Here is a 10,700-nt window from a genome sequence, read left to right as displayed (position 1 = left end):
TTGTGGAATTTTTAGGGGTTTCAACATATAAGATATTATTTGTAAACAAATGTAATATTACTTCTTCCTTTCCAATTTGGATGCTATTGCTTTCTTTTTCTTGCCTAATTGCTTTGGCTAGAACATCTAATACCATGTTGAATAGAAGTGGTGACAGTGGACATTCTTGCCTTTTTCCTGATCTTAGAGGAAAAGCTTTCAGTCTTTCACCCTTGAATACGATGTTCTCTGTGTATTTCTATATCTGGCTTTTATTATGTTGAAGTAGCTTCCTTTTACTCTGAGAGTTTTCTAGTGTTTTTAACATGAAAACATGTTTAGTTTTGTCAAGTCTTTTTCTGCATCCATTGAGATGATCATGTGTTTTTTTCCTTCATTCTGTTAATGTGGTTTATTACATTGATTCATTTTCATATATTGAAACATCCTTGTATTCCAGAAATAAATCCCACTTAAAAATGATGTATAATCCTTTTAATATGCTGCTGAATCTGGTTAGTTATTATTTTATTGAGGATTTTTGTATCAATATTCATCAAAGATACTGACTTGTAGTTTTCTTTTCTCTTAGTGTCTTTGGCTTTCATATCAGGGTAGTGCTAACCCCATAGGATGACTTTAGAAGTATTCTCTCCTCTTCAACTTTTTGAAAGAGTTTGAAAAGAATTGGTGGTAGTTAATTAAAAAAAGGCTTTGGGCCCACAAATAAATTCAGCATAAAATAAATACAAATAAATATTTTTTTTAAATGTGAAAAAGACTTTTTCTTTAAAAAAATTAAAAATTAAGCAAGTACATCCCTTATCACTTTATTTCTAAAAGGGTTTTTTAACCTAATAGTAAGCAGAAACAAATCGTTAAAATTAAAATGACTCAAGTCTTAATTTTCTTCATTGCAAATTTTCTGACAGAAGTATATGGTGCCATCATGTATGACATCTTTTATGAAAAAATGGTCATTTTTTGTAGTATTTGAGAATATTATGAATTTCCCCAGTGGCCTTTGACAATACTCTGATATGCTAAGTTATCTTTTCAACATTTATGTCTTATTATTGTCCTTACCAAATTAACAAACTCTGTCAGGTGCTAATTAATCAACTACTTTTCATATGATTCAGGTTCTCCGCCACCAACTTCCATAACCATCAGGATATTCTACAACTTCTGCAAGAATAACAATTTTACCTTACACTGTATTTATCTCATGTGGTTTAAAACATCCAGAAATCATTGATAAACTGACCCTGCCCAAACTAAAGCATGGTGAGTTATAAAAGATGGTCGCTGTTAAGTGGGGAGGGATTGCAGGTTGAACTTAATTTTATAAGTGGTCAATTTATTACAGTATATTGTTCTATTATCTATTTCACTTCTTTTTTTAAAAAAGTGATATTTGAGGGCACTTAGATAATAAAAAGTTGAGAAGATAAGGAACTGATATACTCTGTAAGCTTGAAATGTTTTCAAGCATAAGATACAATAAGAACTAAAACTAAGAAATGGCAGAGGAAATAGAGATAAGAGGATGAAATTGCAAAACTGAATCTATAATAATATCTCAATGGCTAGCGCTGTGGTGCCAAGAAGGTGGTGAAGTCAAAGAATTCGTAAAGATGATAATAGACTGCAAAGAAAAAAGACTGAAATTTTTGTAGAGAGAATTTTTACAGCGATATTACAGATAGAGAACAGGGAAGAGAAGTTGGAGTGAGAGACTATCTTCTTAAATTACTTCCACTGTAGAGAACAAAAAACCAATTTGCTGAAATCTTTATTCCCTTCTATGACCCTGTGGAAGATCAAGATTTGGCCACCCTGAAATCTATCTCTTTACCTTGGTTGTTTTCTCTGAGGGCATTTGACCTCCCCCACTAACTGCCTAAAGAATTTAAAACAAAACATCTGTTTCAGGAAGGAGTTATTATCATGATGGCTGTAAATATAATGTACAATAGATGTTACAATAGAAAAGACACCAACAAGCCCATCTTATCAGAAGTTCTGTCTCTGACCATATTCTTTGGATGGCCCTGCAAGGAGTTGCCAGACAGACATTTACATTTATAAGGGAAATCTCCATTTGTAAAGGTATCTGCCTCTCTGAATTGGGACGAGGGCGACTGCGCTCATTTCTAGAAACTTATCAATGTAAAAGGTGAGGCCTTAAATCTGCATAATAACCTCACTCTTGTTTACTGTGCTTTAGTGGTAATCTCCTGTAACTGACTCCCCCCACCCCCAACATCTTCCTTTGTCATTGGCTGAACATGATATTTAAGATGAGAATTCTGCTATTGTGTTGAGAAACGCAGTGTCCTTGCTTTCTCCCATGCATACATGTTATTAAACTTGGTATTATTTTCTCCTTCTAACCTGTCTTGTTAATTATTTGGCCAGCCATAAGAACCTTAAGGAAAAGGGCAGAGGGAGATTCTCCCTCTATCCCGACAACCCTATCTTTACGTGCAAAATCTCAGCCCTGAATGAATGTCACATTCCTCCTTTTGCATCCCCGGGGAACAGGGCAAATAAGCTCATCTGAAACCTCAGCTGCCCAGCCTGTGAAATAAGGCTGGCCATCCATTCTCACAGAGGAGCCAACTGGAGGTAGGATTTTTGCTTCTGAATTCAGCTAAACATCTTCAAAGAATTTTATCTGCCCTTCCTTATCCAGGGCTATCAGTGAAGGGCTGGCTGGCTTTTAGAGAAGACCAATTCACAGTCAGCTGAGACATTTTCTGTTGGGCTCTCTAGAGAAGGCTGTGGGGTTTGTCAGTAAGAGTTTATATCTATATGGGTTATATATTTTTATTTTATTCAGAGATTTATGAAGAAATTTACATGGTAAGTATTACTTATTATCAAGAAAAATGGTTGTGTATTCTCTGGTCATTTAAGCAAAATCCTCCTTTCAGGGTCCACCCATAGACAAAGCCCAGATTTAATCTCTGTGGGAGATCAAGATTTGGCCACCCTGAAATCTGTCTCTTTACCTTGGTTGTTTTCTCTAGGGACATTTGACCTCCCCCACTAACTGCCTAAAGAATTTGACATGGTGGCTCCTTCCTAGAACAGATCTATCATGACTGCTATAAAGATAATGTAGGATAGAGGTTACAATAGAAAAGGCACCAACAAGCCCATCTTATCGGGAGTTCTGTCTCTCTGGCCACATTCTTTGGATGGCCCTGCAAGGAGTTGCCAGACAATCATTTACAAGGGAAGTCTCCATTTGTAAAGGTATCTCCCTCTCTGTATTGGGAAGAGAGGGGGATGAGCTCATTTCTAGTGACTTATCAATGTGGAAGGTGAGGCCTTGAGCTACATAATAAACCTTACTCTTGTTTACTGTGCTTTAGTGGTAATCTCCTGTAACTGACTCCCCCCACCCCCAAAATCCTCCTTTGTCATTGGCTGAAAATGGTATTTAAGACGAGAATTTCTGCTATTGTGTTGAGAAACGCAGTGTCCCTGCTTTCTCCCATGTATACATGTTATTAAACTTGGTATTATTTTCTCCTGCTAACCTGTCTTGTTGATTATTTGGCCAGCCAGAAGAACCTTAAGGGAAAGGGCAGAGAGAGATTCTCCCTCTTCCCCCGACATCTCCAAGCGTCTGCCAGGCATTCTGTGGTCAGTGGGAAGCTCTCAAGTTGGCAGCCTGTTCTCTTGTGTCCTTTGCTGGTACTTAATCTTCCATCTCTTCAAGGTACAACTAGACAGAGGCTCAAAGGACTTGACATTGGAGAAATGTACTTTACATTCTCTTTCGACTTCTACACTTTTCCAAAAGACTCTCAGCATTTCCAGTAATTGTGCAGCAGTTTACCCAACACTAAGATTCTCACTATAAAAATTAAAATAAATAAATTTTGAAAAGGAAAAAAGTGATCTTTGCAATTTGTACAGAATCTGTATAATGGGTGCATCCTTATAAATGGAGGAAAAATAACAAATTTAACTATTTTGATTAGTTAACACAGTAAGTAATATACTTTATATATTACTGATTTTAAGATTATTTGTATTTAAAAATACTGCTTCAAATCCCTAAATTATTGTAAGTGGTAGAGTCTGCCATTATATACAAGTCAGCCAAAACTCCTCCATTCCTGTATAATCCTATATGTGGGTAGTAATGGTTAGTTCTTATAGATTGTTTGAACACCTGCATATCACGAAATACAAGTGGCCATTAAAAATTAAAATGTTCACCAAATACAAGATTATCTGATTCCCAGAAAAAGAAAACAATATTGTAACATTAAGGCTAAAACTATCAAAAAGGAAGCCAAGATACACTCAAGTAAAGCTTTTGCTGAAAAGTTAATTGGCTCATCTTTGAAACTTTATCATGTTTATTATGTAAGCAAGATACTTTCAGAGCCTAAAATATAGAGAGTGCTTATTGGTAAGTTAACATTGTGATCATTTATTTTGTAAATGTTAATATGAGAGACGTAATTCATTTTCTACTATATTCAGATTTTCAAGTTCTGCTAAATCTAAGGCCACATTACTGGCAAGTTGGGATACCTCTAGACATCTGAAAAATATGAGTCCTACACAGAAGCTTATACATTCTCTATTCATCAGGTTCTAAATTCTAAAACATTCTAAGGTTTTGGATCAAACCAATGGCATTCCAAATTTACAGTAAGGTTGCACGTGCAATACATGATCCTATAGGAAGAGACATCCAGATTTTAAATAAAGGAGATTGTGCACAAAAATAAAATATATTTTCACGTCTGAAACGGGATTACAAGAAAGAAGGGACTCTCAGAATATGTGCTAAGTGGTAAATAAGTTACCAAAGGGTCTCTAAAAGAGAACATATTGTGGAAAAAAGAGCTTAAACGCAGAGAGCTAAAATGGCATCTCTGGAATCCTTACGGTGAAACAGACACTGAACTACTTTTGCCTAAAATTTAAAATGCATCTTATCCTCTAAACAAATACCACGTCCCTGCCATGCAGCTTACCTGGGCACGGTGACGTGTTTGAATCATTTTCTAATTCATTGGCTCTTAAACTTGATGGGCACCAGAAGCACCTGGAGGCCTTGTTGAAACCCAGATTGCCAGGCCCCACCCCAGAGTTTCCAGTTCTGCGGATCTGCAGCAGCACCTGAGAATTTGCATTTATACCCAGTTCCCAGGTGATGCTGATGCTGCTGGTCCACGGACCCCACTTTGAGAACCACAGCCTAACTTACACCCTATATATTGTTACCAAATCCATTATTTCATCCTTTGGCTGCTACTTTTCCTTTATCACATCAGCACCTTAGCTCCGAATCTCCTCACCTAACAATGGGAATACTTGGAGAGTTTAACAGCTGGTCCTCCTTTCTGGCTCAGTTCTCCCTCTTCCTCTCAAAACTACATTCTCTTGCCAGGTAACTGTTCCTTAAACATCAGTTCATCATAGATCTTCCTTGCTCAAAATCTCATGGCTCTTATGCTGAGCACAAGACATTTTAAATTCTCTACTTTGCTCATAAGGTCTGTAATAGCCTGTAGAATGTGGACACCCTGATCCTTACCCTGCCTACTATAAAGGAGTATGTGAAGATTACATAAGATACAGTCAGTTCTCGTTATGCACAGTGTGACATTCTATAAAGTCACCGTGAACACTGAATTGGTGAATATGAACCCACTGCTACTACAGGAAATGCAGGGTTAGGTTGCTGCAAGCCTTAGTTACATTTTCTTCGACTGATCAATACATAACCTTATTTTCTGTGTGTTTCTCTTTAAAGTCACCTTATTTAAGATATATTGGTGATATATTAACATTGAACTCACACCAACAGCACTGTACCTCGTGTCTGAAAGAAGCTTGTTGAACACACATACTTTCTCTGTAAAGGCTAAGCCTCTTGCCCTGAGGAACACCAGGCAACATTGCAGCACTACACATGGGGGACACATTAAATAGCAAAGTCACCAACACAAAGCACAAAAGATAAGAAATGAGGCACTAAATAGACTGCAAGAAGGACACTTGTTTACAGTATGAGCTGAAACGAGGGCAGAGCGTCACCTGGTTCCCCTCCGCTGGGAACGTGCTCATCCAGTGAATAAATTTTTCACCACTTTGTGCATATCTGCAAATGGACATGAAAGCCCTGTGAGTGTTTATTCGGAGGCTGCCAGTACATTTTAGCTAGTGGACAAGTGTGCAAACACGGAATCCACAAATAATGAGGATCAACTATATTATGAAAGCATCTTTTCAAAACCATAGTATTGCTCAGATATAAGAGCAATAATGATAACATAACAGCTAACATTTTAGTGCTTACTATGTGCCAGCAGCTCTTCTAAGTACTTTACATAAGTTAATGCATTTAAATCTCACTAAAACCCTATGAGACAGGAGTAATCATTAGCTGCATTTTATAGATGAGGAAACTAAGGCTCAGAGAGTAAATACTTTGCACAGGTTCCCCAGTTAAAAGTGGAATAACTGGGATTGGTACCCAGACAAACTGGTCCAAAGCCCACAGCCTCAACCACTATGGTAGGAATGTGAGCGTATTTTCTACCACTCCCTGAAAAGCCCCTTCTGCTCCAGCCAGTGTTGTCTCCCACATATTCACTCATCAAACATTTTCTGAGTGCCCCAAAGGTGTCAGGTACTGTGTTTAGATACTGGAGGGACAAATAGAATGTCAATGCATATAATCCATAACCAATCTATAAATCAAAATTGGGTTGAGTTTATGATGAGCCAAACTTTGAGGGTCATATAGCCCAGGAGAGTCCTTTCACAAAGAAATGGAGCACTCCAAAGAAGTGGGGTGTACAGAGTGGTTATATACCATCAAAGAGCACGTATCACATGTGATTGCAATGTCCCTTTTACAGTAGTCATGACGTTGACCTCTCGGCATGTCGATTGATGGACACAGTGGGTATCAAGTCTGCTGTCTCCATGGGCGTGGCTGTTGTCTGGAGTTGGGTCATCACAGGATGAGCACAGCAATCAAATCCTAGCCTAGGGAGAAATGCTTATCCTTAAGGAAATACCAATGTGGGGAAAGTTGCATTTACATCTTAAGGGCTTTGTTTTTGTCTTTGGGACATGTTAATTGTTTAAAGCAGATATACAATGGATGAACAGAGGCTACAGGCCCCTTTTGGGGAAAAAAAAAAAAAACAAGGTCAGGCCCAATTAGTTTTACACTAAGTGGCTTCCTCATGTGCTCCAATATATCCTATTGCTCGCCATTTATTCATCAAGAAGTAGGATAGTCTCCGCTTGAAGGAGCTCACTGTCTATGAGACATGAATAAAACAACCGTTATGGAAAAGTAGATAAGTACAGGGGCCCAGAGTGGGGACATCAAAAGGGGTCTCTAGATGGAGACCTCTCAGGAAAAGTGTCCAAGAGGAAGGAACATTTGACATGAGTTTAGGTTAAGAAATAGGAATTAAGTTGATCAAAAAAGTGGGTAGGAGGACAGAAGAAACACATATAAAAATACAGATATAAAGGATGCTAAAGCTTTCACAAAATTGGGGTATTTTTAAGGCTGGAACAAAGCAAACATGTAGGAAACAGTGTGTGATGAGGCTCAAGATGAGGACAGCAAGAGAAAGCCTGCGTGTCCAGCTCAGGAGTCTGAATGATCTCTCAGATGCTCTGAGCAGTCATTGAAAGAGTATAAGCAGATGTCACATTTAAACAAATTTGGATTCTTGAAGGTAACTCTGGAGGCATTGTGGAGGAAAGATTAGAAGAAATTAAGACTGGAAGTAAAGGGTCCTGTTGGGAGATTAGGCAGTGATCCAGATAAGATAGGCCTTGGCTCAGGCGGGGGGTCTGCAGGTGGAGGAGGCCAGGAGGTGGGAAGCAGTGCTGGGCTCCTGGAGGAGGAAACTGAGCTGCCTCTCAGTCACGGGAAGACTGTGCCTGTCATGGCCTCCCCACCCCCATGCCCAAATGCCATGTTCCTTTCTATCCCCTCTTCCCCCATCTGAAATCCTCACTCTTTCTTCCCTCCACCTGCCCAACAGTGGTCCCTTTGAGGACTTGATCTAGTTCACCTCTCCTAAGAAGCTGTCCTTAATTACAATTTCTGGATAACATTCCCATTTTTTTAAGTTCTATAATACAACATACACTAATACCTTGGTAGAATCTAATTACATCTTGCAAACCATTTCATGTACGTGGAGGAGCTTGGAACCTTATAATTCTTTGTATTTCCCTCAATACCTACCACAAATACTTTGCATATATAGGTCAATAGATGTCCAGTAAAGTTCAATAAAGAAGCACCCTTTATTAGCTAAAAACTTTTATGAGCTCAGTTATTCCTTTAGATCAGCTGCTTGAACCATCTGTCTTTCTCCACAGGTCAACAGTGTTGCCCAGAACAAATGAATTTTACACCTTCTCAAACTCAATAGAGCAAAGATGGAACTTCATTCCCCCTGCAAGCCTTACTGCCCTAGAGAAAAGCAAAAACAACGTGTGACATCTAATTTTTTCTCCACATTCTCATCTCAAATTGCAACTGTTTTCCAGATGCTAACTGGTTTTCATTCTTAAAACTGACAGAAAAGTTTCTCATTATTTCCTTTTCTTTTTTTTTTTTTGTGAGGAAGATCAGCCCTGAGCTAACTTCCGATGCCAATCTTCCTCTTTTTGCTGAGGAAGATTGGCCCTGGGTTAACATCTGTGCCCATCTTCCTCTACTTTATATTGGATGTTACCACAGCATGGCTTGACAAGCGGTGCATCAATGCGCGCCAGGATCTGATCATGTGAACCTGGGATCGCTGCAGCGGAGCGCGTGCACTTACCCGCTGTGCCACAGGGCTGGCCCCTCTCTTTATTTCTAAAGCTGAAATGTTTAAATCATTCTCTGGGCTAGTTGGAGTTTCCATAAAATGAAAATATACATTCCAGAAAAATCCTTAACTTTCCAGAATAATCCTTAATATATTATGGTAAACACCTTGGCAAAATGTCACTGATTTTCAATGTCAGTGCCTCCACAAGGGTATCCTTGCATTGTCTCCCTTCCCAACCACCTCTCACTTTGCCCCTCCCCAGGCTCATGGGCTCAAAGTGTTTACTGAGCACTAAGAATGATCAGAGTCTGAGGGAGACTTCAAGGATGACTCAGCCATGTTTTCTGACCCCAAGAATCTCTCTCCATCTCTCCTTTAACCTCTATTTTTCTTATTCTGGTTTCTACTTTAGTTGTTTACTTGTCTTGTGAATTGATGTTTTGTGGTTTATAATTACCATGTAAATTCATATTACTTTTTGCCTTAGAGTTTAGAAAGAACTTACATTAAACAATGTTTTTTCCCAGCCCTTTGATGTGTCTAATATCTTCCAATGCAATTCAAGTGGCTTCTTGTTTTTATGTCTCCATCATTATTCCTTCAGAATTATGTTCACCCCACACTTTTGATCTGACCAATGCTGCTTTACTCTTTAAACTTTTCTATGCCGAGACTCACGTGAGGAATCCCTCAAGCACCATCAACTAGGCGAACCCACATTCCTCACATCTGTTTCCTTGATTTGTTCCTAAATAAAGATGTTTCTTTTTTGTGTGTGTGAGCAAGATCAGCTCTCAGCTAACATCCATGCTAATCCTCCTCTTTCTCTTTGCTGAGGAAGACCAGCTCTGAGTTAATATCTATTGCCAATCCTCCTCCTTTTTTTTTCCCCACAGCTCCACTAGATAGCTGTATGTCATAGTTGCACATACTTCTAGGTACTATATGTGGGATGCACCCTCAGCATGGCCAGAGAAGCGGTACGTCAGTGCGCGCCCGAGATCCGAACTCTGGCTGCCAGTATGGCCACGCGCACACTTAACTGCTAAGCCACGAGGCCGGGCCAAGATGTTTCTGAAACGAATAATAAATTGTACCAAGTGGTCATTGTATAAAAAACACTATCACAGATACCTTAAAGAGAACAAATGGAAAAGAATATTCAATTCCTCAGATAGGTTTGCAATCAAATGAGACATTGAGGGGACCAGGGGGCACTGATCAGAGCAGGATCCTAAGAGAAGAGTTTTAAGTCAATTTCAAATGAGGTTAAAACTGGAATGAGATAGTATTTTACCAGTTAGCTGAAATCATAAGCATTTTCCTGACCTTTGAGAGTTTATTTGCATATAAACTGTACATGTGGGGTAAGAGAGTGCTGATATTGTTTAATTTCTTTTTATTATTCAGCACTTTGTAATAGATGTGGCTATTCACAATTAATAAATATCATAATGTGGAGAGACCCAACTTTCAACTGCCTGATATTATCAATTCTTACACAAAGCTAGAGTTTTAAAGATCAAATTTCATTCTAGTTACCTGTCAACTAGTCCATTTATATCAGAAAGATGCTGAGTTTTAGGAAAATACTTCAAAACACAAATTTTATATGTAATTTCAAAAGCAAAAATTTAGTTAAAAACTGGGTGGTAACCCATTTTGCTACCATATATTAATCTTTAACATGGGAACAAACATTTTTTGAGAATATAATTGATATTTGCCTATTTGTATATTGTAGAATGTTAAAGGATTTACAGTTTTAATAGTATTTCAAATACCAGAGAATAAAAAAGAGAATTGTTTCAGTTTTATGAAATAGTTTTTTAGACATAGCAGATTTTCACAGCATATTACTTGAAAATCAAATAATCAGTTAGT

The 10,700-nt window shown here is 38.3% G+C and overlaps 1 protein-coding gene and 1 pseudogene across 2 annotated transcripts in view; both read left to right on the top strand.

The window, feature by feature from the left end:
• LOC101405485 (peroxynitrite isomerase THAP4-like) overlaps window positions 1–3,529 on the top strand; it is a 56,316-nt pseudogene extending 52,787 nt beyond the window's left edge. Inside the window, exons 12-13 of the transcript XR_015550836.1 lie at window positions 1,122–2,091; window positions 2,527–3,529. The product of XR_015550836.1 is annotated as a peroxynitrite isomerase THAP4-like (transcript). The remainder of the gene's footprint in view (window positions 1–1,121; window positions 2,092–2,526) is intronic.
• The window catches only part of LOC147911474 (uncharacterized), an 84,673-nt gene extending 76,054 nt beyond the window's left edge, over window positions 1–8,619 (top strand). Inside the window, exon 9 of the mRNA XM_087427938.1 lies at window positions 8,377–8,619. Coding sequence (XP_087284064.1) covers window positions 8,377–8,497 — 121 coding nt within the window. The 3' untranslated portion in view covers window positions 8,498–8,619. The remainder of the gene's footprint in view (window positions 1–8,376) is intronic.
• The last annotated feature ends 2,081 nt before the right edge of the window (window positions 8,620–10,700 follow it).

This window comes from Ceratotherium simum, unplaced genomic scaffold (genome assembly GCF_057802395.1).
Source record: "Ceratotherium simum simum isolate JZ-2026a unplaced genomic scaffold, ASM5780239v1 HiC_scaffold_43, whole genome shotgun sequence".
In the NCBI taxonomy this organism is placed as follows: domain Eukaryota; kingdom Metazoa; phylum Chordata; class Mammalia; order Perissodactyla; family Rhinocerotidae; genus Ceratotherium; species Ceratotherium simum.
This window is presented reverse-complemented; position numbering and strand designations above follow the sequence as displayed.